Source organism: Mustela lutreola, chromosome 16, assembly GCF_030435805.1.
Source record: "Mustela lutreola isolate mMusLut2 chromosome 16, mMusLut2.pri, whole genome shotgun sequence".
Taxonomy (NCBI): Eukaryota; Metazoa; Chordata; class Mammalia; order Carnivora; family Mustelidae; genus Mustela; species Mustela lutreola.
Genome location: NC_081305.1, coordinates 46577804 through 46592766, shown reverse-complemented (window position 1 = coordinate 46592766; position 14963 = coordinate 46577804). Strand labels below are relative to the sequence as shown.

Genomic DNA, 14963 nt, shown 5'->3' with positions numbered 1-14963 from the left:
GGCCCTCACACGCCCAGCCCGTGCCTCGGCCTGAGGACAAGTCCTGGCCGCACACCCGGGTTGCACACCCCGTGGTCGCCCTTGCCACGCCCTCGTGACACACCCCGCCCACCTGCCCGCCTGGCTGAGTTGGCGCTGAGGCCGCCCAGGAAGGGAAACTTGCGGGCTCAGCACCTTCCTCTAATGCCTGCAGGCGGCCCCTGCCCTACTACCCAGCACCCCCAGCCCCACAGGGTGGGGCCAGTCCGGGGGGTGGGGGGGAGGCAGTCCTGGCCCTGGCCAAGCAACCAGCGCTGAGGCAGGACCCTGGGGTTCAGGGAGACCCGCTCCCCTCCCCCACTCCTGCGGGCTGCCCCGGGAGGGGAGGGAAGTCGTGGGGGGAGCCTGGGTTCCGGCTGGAGCCCCAGCTTCCCGTCCAGCCCCCATGGGGCAGGAAGCAGGGCTGGGGAGGCCAGCTCAGGCCTTCCTGCCCCCTCCCCCAGAGAGGCCTGGGAGCTGGGTCAGCTGGAAGGAATGGGAAGAGCAAGGGAGGGGGAGGGGGGATGAGAGAGAAAGCTCCTTCTGCCCTCAACCTCATTATAGGTGTCTTTTGTGTTTATGTAAAGTTGAACAGGTTCAGGACACGTGTGTGTGTGTGTGTGTGTGTGTGTGTGTGTGTGTGTGTAGGTTTTGTGCAGTGAATTTTGTGTGTCCAGCATGAAAGGTTTCTAACACACCAGCGGGTGGCCGCCGGCTATGCTGAGTATGGACAGGTTCTGTCCAAGTGTGTGCCCCTGGCATGTGTCCCCATGGTGTGTCTGTGTCTGACCAGAAGCTGCTGTGCTCTCTGGGCTCTGCGACATGAGTCTGTGTGTAGGAGTTGTAACCCTGGGACGCATGGTGTGTCTAATTATTTTCTCAGCCTCTTTGCTACTATTCTCTGTGTAAATTGGTGCCTTCTTCGGTAAAGCGTGACTCGAAGTGTGGATGTTTTCTGTGCATGTCTGTGAGGGAGGTGTGTTTCTGGGAGCTGTTGTGCTCGGTTTGCTAGCTGAGCTGTGTTTTCAGTGCGTGGCAGGGGGCAGTTCCTGGGGTTTCTGTGTCTGTGGGCGACTTGTTTCTGGGGAAGGCTTGTGAGTGGTGTATGCCTCGCTGGTATTCTGAGCACGTTGTGCCTGTGGGGTGTGTCTGAAACACGTTTGCTGTCATCCTCCTCGTGTGTTTGTGTGTGTGTCCATTCAGAGACTGGTGTCCTCAGTTCTAGGAGCAGATGGTGTTTGCATTTTCGTCTCCCCACATGTGGGTTGGTGACTTCGGTGTGAGCTGTTGTGTGGGTCTCTCTTTTTGGCATCATGAGATCTTTGAGGTGTTTTGAGTTTTCAGCCGGGTGGCAGTGTGTCCTGCAGGTCTGCATTTTGTGCTAGTGTTTCCAGGGCAGGAGGGGCATGGTGTGTCCCCAGGGAAACCACCGGCATCCCAAGCGACACGCCCAGTGGCCTCTGTGCTGAGTGGAGGCTGCGTCTGCGGTGTGTCCCCTTGCCGGCTGGTGCCACGCTGGCTCGGGGCTGGCTGTGGCAGGCGGGCAGGGCAGGGGCTGTGGTGGGCACTGGACCTGCGCCCGGACCTCAGTATAAATATCCCAGCTGCCGGTGGCTGTGTTTACTCGGCCCCAGCCCGGGGGCGGTGGTGGCGGCCCAGCAGGTCCTGGGGGTGGGGGTGACCAGGCCACAGCACAGACACTTCCTTCTGGCCAGACAGGCCACAGCCTCAATGCCCCTTCCTGCCCCCTTTCTGGATGGGATTGTGGCGGCGACCCCTCCTCCTGGGCTCCAGGGGCCACCAGTGACCCTCTGACCTGGACATCCTCACTGGGCTTCCCAGGATCTGGGAGACAGAGAAGAGGGGCTAGCCAATGGGGTGAGGGGCAGGCCAGGGGCAGCAGGGAGGGAGATGGGGTGGAGACTCTGGGAGGAAGGCACAGGAATGGTCACCACTGCTCAGAGACCCCGTGTGTTGGGATGAGCAGGAGGCAAGCAAGAGGGGTGGCTGAGTTCCTGGGCAGGGCTGCTGGGGGAAGAGTGGAGGGCTGAGAAGGGAGGTGGGAAGTGATGGAAGATTCAGGCAGCTAGAGGCACAGAGGCACAAGAGGCAAAGCAGAAGAGGGAGAGAAAGAGAAGGACAGGAGATGCAGGGGGGTCAGATGGGGTGTGGGTGGCAGCCAGCAGGGCTGGTCAGGAGGAGAGACGGGGTGGGGGCCGGATGCCCACGAAGGGGCTCTCCCCCAGCAGGCCCTCCCTCCCTGACTCAGCCTCTCCGTCAGCCCTGACCCGCCTTGGGCCAGGCACCCCCCCTCACCCCACCCCAGGGCACCTCCAGGTCGTAGCCATGGGGGCTGTCGGCGGGGGGGGGGGTGTGTGTGTCTCCCACAGTCCCTCTTGACTGGCCCCACCTCTGTCTCCGCGCAGAGGCTCCCGTCTCTGCCATCTGACTAACCCTCATTCTGACTCAGCTGCTGCTGTCTCTCATCACTTTATTATGTAACAAATCTACGTCCCACAAAATATATCACAAACAACATTGAGGATCCAGTGGCAGCCCGAAGAAAGTGGCACACAGCATGCAGGGGGGATCCCTGCCTTGGAAGAGCTCTCTGGGCCTGTGGGGGCGCACACAGACCCGGGGCAAACACCCTTCATCCCCTGGCTGAGGGCACGGTCCTGGGCTTCCCCAGGAGCCAGGGCAGCAGTGCGGGTGGCACGAGCTACACAGGAGCAATGGTTCTGGTCCAGGTGCCGACTTCCATGCCCCTGACACGGTTCCAAGCCCATGTGCAGGGAGAAGCTCCCCCTGGAGCTTAGTTGCTGGTATCACCCTTGACAGCTGCCTTTTCCTCGGTCTTCCTGAGGAAGTTTGTGCATCTGTCTGCTCCGGGTGGCCCTGACCTGATGGCTGACATGCAGCCCAGGAGGAGGGTCTATAGGACCTGTGAGGTTCTAGACCTGAGTTTCATTTTCACTGGCCATGCAGCCTGGAGCAACTCACATCTCCCTTCTGGCCTCCCCTGACTCACCTACGGAGTGGAGGCAAGTCCCCAGTTCTCTGGGTTGTCTGGAGGATTCTGTGTGGCATCAGGCCTGGCAAAGGACAGGACTGCTCAGGAACTGGAAGCTCCCATATTGAACAGTCTCTCGGTGTGAAATGTCCCTCATCCTCCAGGCCAGATCTCACTTTGTGTCTGGCTCTAGTCCTGTCTGACCCAGAGGGCAGAGCTGAGGTCCAGGGGTCAAAAGCTGTGGCCCCAGGATCTCCCTCTTATTCTGGGCCGTGTGCCTGAGGAAGTGGTTTTGAGGATCCTTCAGGCTTGGCTATGGTGGGGTGCCATCATTTTGTCTCCCAGGAGTGGGGGGTCCCCAGGTCCCACTCTCTGACCTGTGACCCACAGCCCTCCCCAAGCAGCTGAGCCTTTCTCTGTATGCTTGTCTACTAGGGGAGCAGGAGCCGGGTGTGGGGGCATGGGAAGGCGGGACGCCTGGGTTCCCACAGGCCAGTGGCTGAGTCACTGGGAGGCCATCTGGCTCCCATTAGCCTGGGGCGGCAGGGGGCTCTGTGGGGCGGGCCGTGTGGCCAGCTGGGGGGCAGGGACGCTGGGGCAGGCTGTGTGTGGGATGACTCAGGACCCATGATAACAGCCTGTGCATATTTGGGGAGTATAAACAGGAGAGGGAGAAGGAGGCGGAAGAAGGGAAGGAAGGAACGTTGTGGCTGGGGGAAAGAGAGGGGCCGGTGGGGCTGAGAGGGGAGAGCCCCCCTTCCCATGCCCCCTCTGGCCACACCCAAGCCAGCAGGCTCATGGCCCTGGTGCTGCCCCTGTGCCCCCCTCCCAAGTCTGGGTCCTGAGGGAGAGGTGACAGCTGGTAGCCAGCCCAGCGAGGCCGCCTTCCTTGGCAGCAAGGCCGCCTTCCTCGGCAGCGAGGCCGGTGGGGTGGGGGAATGACACAGAGACCAGAGAAAAAAAGGCTGAGGGGTAGACAGAGAGCCAGAGGCAGCATGGAGGCCGAAATGGGAGCGGACAGGTGGGAAAAACCAGAGGCCTGGAGTGGGGGCTGAAGGAGACAGGAATGAACCGGGAGCAAGGAGGCATGAGCTGCGTCAGCACAGAGGGGGAGAAACGGGAAGAGGCCAGGGTGAAGCCAGGGGCTCACCTGGACCCCACTAGGCATTGATGTCCACTTGGTGGGCACCAGCTACAAAGGGCCTGCTGGCCTCAGTCAAGGGGAGGTGTTCAGCTTGGGCCCTGTCGTGGGGACAAAGGCACAGGGACAGGGAAGGGGATGGAGAGAGACAGAGAGGAAAGATGGTGAGGTGCAGAAAGAGGGAGAGGGATGTAGAAAGCAAGAGACAGAAAGGCAGGGAGAAAAAGCGAGTGAGCCAGAGAGACAGCGAGAGACCGAGGTGGAGCTGGGCGGGGGGCAAGGTAGGGAACCCCGCACGCAGAAGGGGCAGGGAGTTGGCAGAGATGGCACCAGAGCCAGCAAGGCTGTCCCCTAGACGGAGTCACGGGTGGGGTGGGCGGCCACAGCCATCAGTCCCCATCCAGCTCTGGGCTGGGCGCATCCTCGGGCTCCTCCTCATCAAAGTACCTCTCCTCCTCATCCCGCGCCACGATGTCCAGGTTGTCGAAGTCGGGGTTGTTGTCCACGGTGCTGCGGGGGGAGGGGGCTGTCAGGGGCTGGTTCTGTGGGCCCGGCCTCGCTGCTTCTCACCCTTCAGAGGAGCTGGGGCTCCCCAGGTCAAAGGCCACATGCTGGCAGCTGTCAGTGGGAGCTGCCCCCCGGCGGAGAGGGCCAGGCATGGAACCTCTCAGGGCTTCAGACAAAGGGCAACATTTTCCAAAGCAGAGATTTTACACAAAAACTTAAGGTTTCTCTGAAAAAGCTGGAAGATGGGGGGATGGGAAGACCCTCATTCCCCAAAAAGTGGTTCTCAAACAGGAAGATCCTGGCCCTCAGGGGACATGTGGGGACAACTAGAGATGTTTTGGGTGTCTCAAGTGGGGTCTCCTACTGGCACCGAGTGGCTCAACACCAGGGATGCCTCTACTACCACGCACAGGTCAACGCTCCACACAAAGAACGATCGGGCCCAAAACGTCAGCAGTGCCTCAGCAGTGCCGAGAAGTGTCTGCCCTGAGGTGACAAGTGATCCTAAACTGTGGGAGGACACTTGCAACTGGTGTTCCCCCTGCTGGGAACACTCTGAGCCCAGATATTCATGCTGTCCGCCCCACCCTCCAACACTCTGCATGTCTATGCTGAGACGTCACCTGCTCAAGAGCCTTCCCTGGCCACTTCATCCCAACCCCCCCACCCCTAGACCCTGCCTTAATTTTATGGCCCGTCAGCACCAGATGCTACATACTTCTCTTGCTTCCTCATTAGAGTGGAACTCCCATCAGGGCAGGGAACCTTTCATTGGCTTTGGTCACTGCTTTGTCCCCAGAGTCTGGACACAGCAGGTGCCTGGCACATGGTGGCTGAATACAGAGGAGGGACCCACTGGCCCCTCTGCCCAGCAGCTGCCCTCCAGGGGGGATGGGCTTTGGTCCCTCTGCAACCCTAATCTTCACCCTAGGCCCAATTTCCTTATGGGCACCTGGCTTTCTGGGGGCTCCCCATGGCCCAGGGATTCTGCACCCTGCTTTGAAAGTTGCAAAGCCAGCTGGAAGGTGGATAGCCAGACTCGCCTCCGGAGCCGGGTGGCCCTAGCTCAGGCAGGCGGTACCCCCCCACTCAACTGGTGAGGGTTGGTTTGTTCGTGCGTCGCTGGGGCTGGGTCTGAAGCCAGGCCCTTGGCTTGCACACCTACCAGGCCAGACTGCCTTGGCCTTTTATCTCTGATTCCGATACTTCATTCTTCTGTGTTCTTGCCTTCCCAGAGCAGTGGCTGTGTCTCGCCCTGGGGTCACGGTGGCGGGTCACTACTACGCGGCCACCACAGGCCCCTCCATGCTAGGCATCAACCCTGCCAGTGGTTACCTACTGCAGCGAGGAGGTGCGGGGGTGTGAGGAAGCAGCTGGCGTGCCTGGGGAAACCTGGAGGGCTTGGGGCGGTGGCATCCTAACAGGCCACCACCACTCACCTGAATAGAAATATGTTTGTTTTTTTTTTTTTTTTTTGAGTACCGACCATCAGCTCTGCTCAGTCCCTTCTTCAGGTGAGAGGACTGATACTCACAGATGGACAAAGCTAGTCCAAGGACACACACTCATCTCAGGTTCCCTTACGCCATCTGAGCTGGGCTGAGGGCCGTGGGGTGCTGGGCTGGGGGCAGGGCAGGGCCTGGGTCACCTGTAGTCAAAGTCCCCGTCCTTGCCGTCCAGGAAGCGCTGGTGCATCCGGCTGGTGAACTCTTCCCGCAGGATCAGCCTCTCTTCTGAGTCAGGTACCCAGGACTCCGAGTCTTTGCTGGGGCTTTGGTCTGTAGGGGCAGACACCACAGTGGGGTCGGGGGTGAGGGGGTAAGTGTGAGTGGAACACACGGCCACAGAGAGTTGCCTCCTCTGTGCTGGTGGCACTGCGAACACAGTGGTGACCAAGACAACCCTGGTCCTGCGCTCCGGGCCACATGCCAAACACGCAATGACAATACAGTGCTCTGGAGGTTGGAGAACAGGGTCAGGAGCTGATACCTGGAGGGTGGCGAAGGGAAGGCATTCTTGACAGAGAGAATGGCATGAGCAGGGGCCTGCAGGAAGCGACTGCTACATGCCTTCGAGGAGTGGGGGACAGATATGCTAGAAGGACTGGGAAGAGCCTGGGCACTCAGGGCAGGCAGGGGAGGGATGTGAGGTCTGCTCTTACAGGTCGGGGGCCAGCTGGGAGCCCCCTGGTACCAGCCCTCACCTTCCTCATCACTGTCCTCCTCCTCTTCCTCCTCCTCCAGGCCGGCCTCCTCCTCCTCCTGCTGCTGGAGCAGCCGCTGCTGCAGCTCCCGCTCCTGGTAGGACTGGAGCAGGAGGTCAGAGAGCGGGCAGGCAGGGGTGCCAAGGGTGCTGGGCTTGGGCGCCTGGTGGGCCGGGGCACGGGCACTGAGCTCCTCCTGGGTTAGGTACTGCCCAATGTACTGCTCGTACAGCAGCGGGGCCCGGAACCGCATCTGCTCGTCACTGAAGTACTCGCCGCCTGCATGGAGAAAGGGTGTGCCCGGGCTCAGGGGTCTGGGTGTGGGCTGAGCCTGTCTGGGCAGATGCATGTCCACAACCATGCTTGTAGGAAGCCATGCACGCACAAGGGCAAGCGTGGCATGCACAGTGAGACAGGTGAGAAAGCACGCAGGGACCTGAGGTCACGTGGTCCCGAGTATGCACGCGTGCATCTGAGCGTGTGTGGGTTATCAGCCCCGGATCTGCACGTGTGCTCCTCTGTGTGTGCATACTCAGCTGTGGCCACCCTGGCCCTATTGTCGTGCCTGGTTACACAGGTGTGCACACCCTCCTGCGTGTGTCTAGGAGTGTCTCCAAGTCAGCGTGCAGGGGTCCTGCACACCAGAGCCAAGATGCAGATGACGTGTGGCTGTCTGTGTACACAGGTGCATGTGCCAGATCAGGGGGCCCCTGGTAGCCTTCCAGACCCCACATCTCACCTCTCCCCAGAGTGCTCTCCCCTGTAGCCATCCCTTGGGTGGGCTTGGTTTCCCCCCCACCTGCTTCCCATCTCCTCCAGCTGCCTGTTCCTGCAGGTGGCTCTGTTCCTCAGAAAATCATTAAGCCTGCCCAGTCCCTCCCACACACTGGCCCCAGCCCCGCCTTCAGAGCCCAGGGTGAGAATCTGCCCAGAATCCCAGCCTCTGCAGCACTGGGGTCTGTGGCCATCCTGTCCTGCCCCCTCTCTTACCCATCTCTCTGTTTCTGGTATTTCCCACCATATGCTGTTCCTCTCCCTGTTTCCCTGGTTCTGTTTCTATCGCTCTGCCTCCACCCACCTGTCCCTCCTGGGTTCCATATCTGTCACCTCACCCCCCATTCATTCATCCCTCCTCCCTCCCACCTCCTTCACTCCCTGTCACTGCGCCCCACCCTCTTCATCTCCCTGGCTCTAGGGCCTACATCTTCACGGTAACCAGAACTTCACTCCCTCTCTGCCTCATTTGCTCTCATCCTTCCACTTTAGTTCTAGTGTCTTTGGTCACAAAGATGCTTATAACGATACTGTGGTCAAGAAGGTATTGTGCCTTTCACAGGCGTGCCTTGTTTCAGAGGGCCTTTGTGTCCCCAGGGTCAGAGAAAGACTCCCCTGGATTTCCTCAGTGCCTCTATGTATGGTGTGAGAAAGGGAATCTCATTTTCCTGAGGGGTAACCACTGACCACAGTCTGTGGCCCACTGACCTGAAATTGCACTTGTGTCATCTACTGAATTCTGACCCTTCTCACTACTGGTCCCATTCTCTTCCCTGGGATCCTGTCTGTCTCGACCTATCTTGCCTCATGGCTTCACATTTGTTTCAACCTCCCTGTATCCCTGTCTCAAAACTCATCTCAAGACCTCTGTCCATGTCTCCACTCTTGCATCTTAGTTCCTTACTTCCTCTGCCTCAGTCTCCCTGCCCGCCCAGCCCTCTTGTCCCCACACCTTGGATGAGCTCACGCAGGGCAGCGTAGCGCCGGTTACGCAGGCGGGTACGCAGGGTGCGAGGTCGGGCACTGCCCTGCCGGGCCACCTCGGCACAGTAGAAGTCTGCACGATGGTCGCCGCGCAAGTGGCCAAAGCAGGCCAGGTGCTCCTCGCGGAGGCCCGTGCGGAAGCGCTCCAGGAACACCAGCGGCTTCTCATGGTATAGCTGGCCCAGGATGGCCACCTTCTCCCGCTCGGTGAGGTCAGGCTCGCCCTGCTGTTGGCTGCACACTGGTAGGCGGCTGGCGGCCACAGCACGCAGCATGGCACTCACTGCCGCATTCTCAGGCCCGGGGGGGTCATCATCCGGGGCCCTTGGTGGTCCCTCTGTCGCTTCCACCTTGTCCTGGGGTTTGGGTGGGACCAGCGTCCAGCTCGGTTCTCCCCAATGCCCAGAACCGGGCTGTGTGCAGTCTGTGGGGGTAGGAGAGATGTGTCAGTCCTGGGATGGGAGTGTGAGGAAGGTGGAGTAGGTGTAAAAGACTCGTCTTAGATTTACTGAGCACCTACTATGTTCTGGGCACTGTTCTAGGTCCCAAAGATACCAGACTAATCACAAAGTTGACATTTTAGTGAGGGACACAGACCATGAAAAACATAATTATTGAAAACACACAATGTGTTAGCAAATGCACAGTCTGGTGGGTGGTTCCAAGAGTTTTGTAGAAAAATGAAGAGGGAAGGAGGTGAGAATGGGGTCATTGGGGGGCAGGCTGCAATTTAATTAAATTTATTTATTTGAAATAAAGCGATGAGGGGCAAATGGGGAGGGAGACAGGGAGAAAGAATCTGGAGACTCGGTGCAGAGCACAAGCCAGATATGGGGTTTGATCCCATAATCACAAGATCATGACATAAGCTGAAATCAAGAGTCAGACGCTTAACTGACAGTCACTTAGGTGCCCCAGGCTGCAATTTTATTTATTTATTTTTTTAAAAAAATTTTTGTTTATTTATTTGAGAGAGAGACAGTGAGAGAGAGCATGAGAAGCGAGAAGGTCAGAGGGAGAAGCAGACTCCCCATGGAGCTGGGAGCCTGATGTGGGACTCGATCCCGGGACTCCGGAACCGTGACCTGAGCTGAAGGCAGTTGCTTAACCAACTGAGCAACCCAGGCGCCCCCCAGGCTGCAATTTTAAATGGGACAGTCAGAGAAGACCTTGCCAAAGAAGTGACATTTCGGTAGAGACCTGAGGTAGTGAGGGACTGAGCCGTGACATTTTTTGGGGAAAAGAGTTCTATGGAAAAGGGAATAGCCAGTGCAAAGGCCCTGAGGCAGGAGCATGCTTGGTATATTTACTTGGTTCTTTACCTCATTCACTGACTCACACAATCCTTTGCCTTTTCATTTGTTCACAAAATCACTAACACATCCACTAAACTGTTCATTCCCTCTCTTTCTATCTCATTCACACACTCACCCAACCATTCTTCAGCAACTCTAAATGTGTGCGAGGCCCCAGCTGGGCTGCGCTGAGGATCCACGGGAGCAAGCGAGGCAGCCCAGGGTGATGGGGGAGCCAGGACAGTCAAAGACAACACGGGAGGTAGTAACAGGCAAGCTGCGTGCCAGGCAAACCTTGTTGAGAGCTGTCTCTCAAAAGGTGTGGTAAGTGGAGCGAGGCTGAGCAGGCAGGAAATAGAAGACAGAAAGTACAGGCAAGTCCTTTGGGCAGCTTGGCTGGGACAGGGAAGAGGGAGGAGGTGGGGGTTACAAGGGTAGTGGGTGTCAGAGGGTTGTAATCACTGAGACCAGAGAAGACTGAGTTGGACCAGGGCAGGGGCTGTGCAGGAGGGCACAGGAAGGGGTGGTGGTTAGAACGATGTTCAGGAGGCTGAGGAGACAAGCCATGGAGCTTTGGGGTGGGAGACAAGGGATGCATCCAGTTCAGGTCTGGGGTCTAGTGAGATTATCCTTGAGACAGTCATGGAAAAGGAGCAGATCTGGGGGTGGGGGGAAATGCTGAGGCCAGTTTGGGACATGGAAGGTAGGTTGGGCCCAGGGCATATCCACAGGGAGCATCTAAAAGACTCCAGGTCTGTGGGGCTGGAGACTTCTCGGAAGGAAAGTGTAGGGCTGGGGACAGAGCCACAGAGTCGGCATTGCCAAGACAGGAACCAAAGCCGAAGTAAATGAGAGGTCTTAGCGGGGCAAGGCAAGTATGTGAGGGATGAGAAGAGTAGGCTAGGAAAGAGCCCGAACTGGATGGGGAGAAGCCTATGACGGAGGCCACGATACAAAATCGGCCACTGAAAGACAGCCATGCTTTAATTCCTGGAGCCTGTGTGGTTGCTGACGGCCAAAAAATGTGTCTCTGCAGATGTGAAGTTAGGGATCTTGGGATAGGGGGATTATCTTGGATTGTCCAGGTGGGTCACAATGAGTGTCCATAACAGAGAGTCCGAGGGAGACTGGACATACACAGAAGAGAAGGCCATGGGAGTGATGTGGCCACAAGCCAAGAACGTCAGGAGCCACCAGAAGATGGAAGAGCCTCTGAGGGAGCCTCCATGGTCCTGCTACCACCCTGATTTCAGACTTGTGGTACCAATTTCAGACCTCAGGCCTTTAAAACTGTGAGAGAATAAATTTCTCGTTTTAAGCCCTCCAGCTTGTTGTCATCTGCTGCAGCAGCCATAGAAAACTGACAGAGACTGAGCGGGAGGAGCCTGAGAGGAAGAGAAAGGGAAGAGTGGTGTCACAGAAATCAAGGGGGGGGAGGCGCCTGGGTGGCTCAGTAGGTTGAGCGTCCCACTCTTGGTTTCAGCTCAGGTCATGAACTCATGGCACTTGGAATGGAGCCTGGAGTCGGGTTATGGGCTCCTTTATCAATGGTGGGTCTGCTTGAAAATTCTCTCCCTCTGTTCCTTCCCTCACTCTCTCCTCCTTTCTCTCTAAAACAAATAAATCTTAAAAAAAAGAAAAAGAAAAAAGAAGGTAAGGGACAACTTTCAAGAAGGTTGGAGGGGTCAATGGCATCGAATTCTTCAAGCAGCCTAGTAAGAGAAAAGCTGAATGGGGTGACTCCATTTAACTACAGGGGGGAGAGGCCACTGGCAACTTTGATCAGAGAAGTTTCTGGAGGTAAAAGCTGGACTGCAAATGGGTGGGAGGTGAAGAAAGGGAGGCAGGTGTGCATGACACTTTGGAGAAGATACCTGACATGGAACCAAGAGACAGATTTTCTTTTTATTTAATTTTACCTTATTTTAAAAAAGATTTTATTTATTCATTTGACAGGCAGATATCACAAGCAGGCACAGAGGTAGGAAGAGAGAGGAAGGAAAGCAGGCTCCCTGCTGAGCAGAGAGCCCGATGTGGGGCTTGATCCCAGAATCCTGAGATCATGACCTGAGCCGAGGGCAGAGGCTTAACCCACTGAGCCACCCAAGCGCCCCAGGTTTTTTTTAGATTAAAACATTTTTTTAAATGGAAAATTTCCAACATGCAGAGATTCAGAGAACAGGATGAAATGCCCACCCCATCCCCTATACCACCATTCAGCTTCAACAATGACCAATTCTTGGCCAGGGACGTTTCAGCCAGCCTCCCAACCACACCTCGCCCCTCCTGGGACGACTCTGAAGCAGCAGGATGAAATCTCAAGAGAAGCTAAAATGATAGCGTTTTAGATACTGACGGGAAGGCATCGGGAGAAATAAAGAGACTGAAATTGCAAAGGAGAGAGATGGAGGGAGCACAGAAACGGATTAAGGACTCGAGGACGCCGATGGCACTGTGGTCTTTGGGGAAAGGGGAATGAGAATGAGGGGAGCTGTGAATGGGGGAGCTGTAAATCTGGACTAGGCAGAGTTTGCGTGGGTCAGGAGGAAGGTCAGCCTTGGGCAAGGGAAGGGTCAAGTGCCATGCAAGGGGGGGTAACTGAGAAGCAGGGGTGACTGAGACTCAGACGGGATAGGGAGCAGGTTTCTGGTGACCCGAGAGTTAGCCTGGCACGGGGTAAAGGCTGGCCTGGAACTTGGATGGGCTTAATTTCGGGCGAGGAGACGGGGTAAAGGACTGCAGTTCGCAACAGGAGAGGTATTGATCTCCACAAAGTGGCAAAGTGAGCTGGTAAACACGAGGGCTGCTGTGTCCCCTTGTAAGGAGTCCTCCTGCGCGCCCACGGGGAATCACTTTCCAAAGACTCCGCAGCCCCACCCTCCCGCCGCCTCCACGAGGCCAGGACCTCACCTTCATCGGGTTCCCTGGCCGCCGCTGCGGTCGCCACGGCCTCCATCCTGATTCCTAATTAGTTAGCCCCCGCGGTAGGCTCCGCACGCTGACCCCAGCCCCAGGCCCTCAGCGGCCACTTCCGGCTGGGCACACTCTGTGGGACCCCGTGTTCCGCCAAACCCGAAACAACAGTTCCGGGGTGAAGGCGGACCTTCCTATGCGCATGCGTGTCCTCCTCAGGTCCCGCCCCCTCGCCGCCGCCGCGAACGGAAAGGGCGTCGGGGTCAGAGGCTCTTCCACGCCCCCCACCCCGCCCCCATATGACCTGCCAAGAAATTGAACTCCCAGGAGGATCTGAACCATTGTTCAACCTGTTCACTGCTGGGACTGAGAGTCTGGCGTGCTTACCTCTGGGATGGACAGTTGAATGGTTGATGGGCTCCGTCCAGAGCCTTTTGAGGATTTGTGTTCTGGTTTAGGCTCCAATCCATTCCCTTTTCCTTAACCACCTCAAAGAGTACCTACTAAGCTTTGGTTCTTGCTGCTGTGATCAAAGCCAATCCCCAGCTAGCATGAGATGGGTGGTGAGATAAGACAGAATTCCCCACTGTGTTCTAGGACCAGAAGAATTTGCAGATGTGGAGAGTGACAACCTGGTACCGATCCGCTCTAGGTGATGGGTAGTGACTCACTCAGGTGTTACCAACAAAGTGGACAGACATACCACAAGTGACCACCCTGAGTGGCCTCGACTCTGACGGGGTTGTCTGTCCACCCCAGCCTAGGTCAGGGAAGGTTTCCTTTTAAGAGGAGAGGACACCCAAGCTGAGACCTAAAAGATGAGCAGGAATTAAAGAGGAAGGTTTCAGGCAGCAGGGCAAGGCAAAGACCCAGAGGGGAAGGCAGGCATGGATATTTCTGGCTACTGCAAGGACTTTGGTGTGGTCAGGGAATAAAAGTGTTCTAACTTGGAAGGCCACTGTTGGGCTGCAAAGGATTTGAGAACCTTTTGAATATTAATGCAAAATTCCATGTGCATGTGCACTTTCTGAAGCAGAGTTGATGGCATTTGGATTGAGATTTGTGACTCCCCCAGAACAAGCCACCGATCTGAAGTTCAAAGAGGGAGCAGCAGAAGATGAAGCCAGAGCGGTCGCCAGTGGTCAGGCACACAGGGCCTCATAAGCCACACTAAGTAGCTTGAGTTCCTTTATCCTTCGGGTAGCAGGTGGGAGTGGGGAAAGCATGAGAGTAAGGGGCCGGAAGTAATGGAGATCTGTGAGGATCTGGTGCAATGATCCAGACACTGTGGACCGGAGCAGAGAAATAACTTCCCATTTGCATTGCTGGAATAAGGGCCTATTTGCCACAGCCCATAGGTGCTAACTACATTCAAGACAGATTACTCAGAGAGGCCAGCAGAGGGTGCTGTTGCCCAACACGTGCACCAGCAAGGGGACTTTCCAGAGAGATGGAGGGCCTTCCCCTGTGCTCTGAGTGCAGAGGGAGGCACTCCAGGGTCCCATTTAGCCTAACTAGCCACCAATTTTGGTTCCATCTCACATTCAGATGCCTCATTCCTGATCTCAAAACTAGTCGGACTTCCTCCTCCTCTTGCAGCCTGTGTTCCATTCATAAGGCTCTGAGGTACTTCCTGTAAGGGATGGGGCTCAACTGGCACTCCTGTGCCCCAGCATTATCCTTTACAAGGGGCGAGGAACACCACATATCCCCCCACCACATATGGGGGAGAGGACACTAGGCTATTAGGAGATGCAGACACAAAGTCTTTTAACTTGGCTACTTAAAAAATTGTTCCCTTCTCCAGGAAGACCTCCCCTTACCACAGTCCCTACCCTCAGACTTTCATAGCTGACCATGTGGTGTCACCATCCGAGGACAAGTCCATGTTACCTCTGGACTGGGAGACCCATGAGAGCAGAGCTCCGGCCTGTCCTGACCATGCTGGATCCCCAGCACTGTCGAGAGAGTGAGTGAGGCACAGAACAAGTACGTACCCCATAGTGGCTGGATTAAGAAGTTCCTGGAATCCCCACTAGCCTGGATCCAGGAGTGCAGGAAGGACCCGTCCTAAGGCCAACACCCAAAACCAGGACCAAGGTAGATGGTCCCCAT

At 56.8% G+C, this 14963-nt stretch overlaps 1 protein-coding gene across 1 annotated transcript; it reads right to left on the bottom strand.

Annotated features, from left to right (window-relative positions):
* Positions 1 to 2492: 2492 nt before the first annotated feature.
* CCDC97 (coiled-coil domain containing 97) lies at positions 2493 to 13036 on the bottom strand. Its single transcript, XM_059150905.1, has 5 exons — positions 12846 to 13036; positions 8609 to 9064; positions 6883 to 7161; positions 6328 to 6457; positions 2493 to 4682 (listed from the first exon to the last, which is right to left on the bottom strand). The coding sequence occupies exons 1-5, from the start codon at positions 12889 to 12891 to the stop codon at positions 4562 to 4564; spliced, it is 1032 nt and encodes a 343-aa protein (XP_059006888.1). The 5' UTR covers positions 12892 to 13036; the 3' UTR covers positions 2493 to 4561.
* Positions 13037 to 14963: the final 1927 nt, after the last annotated feature.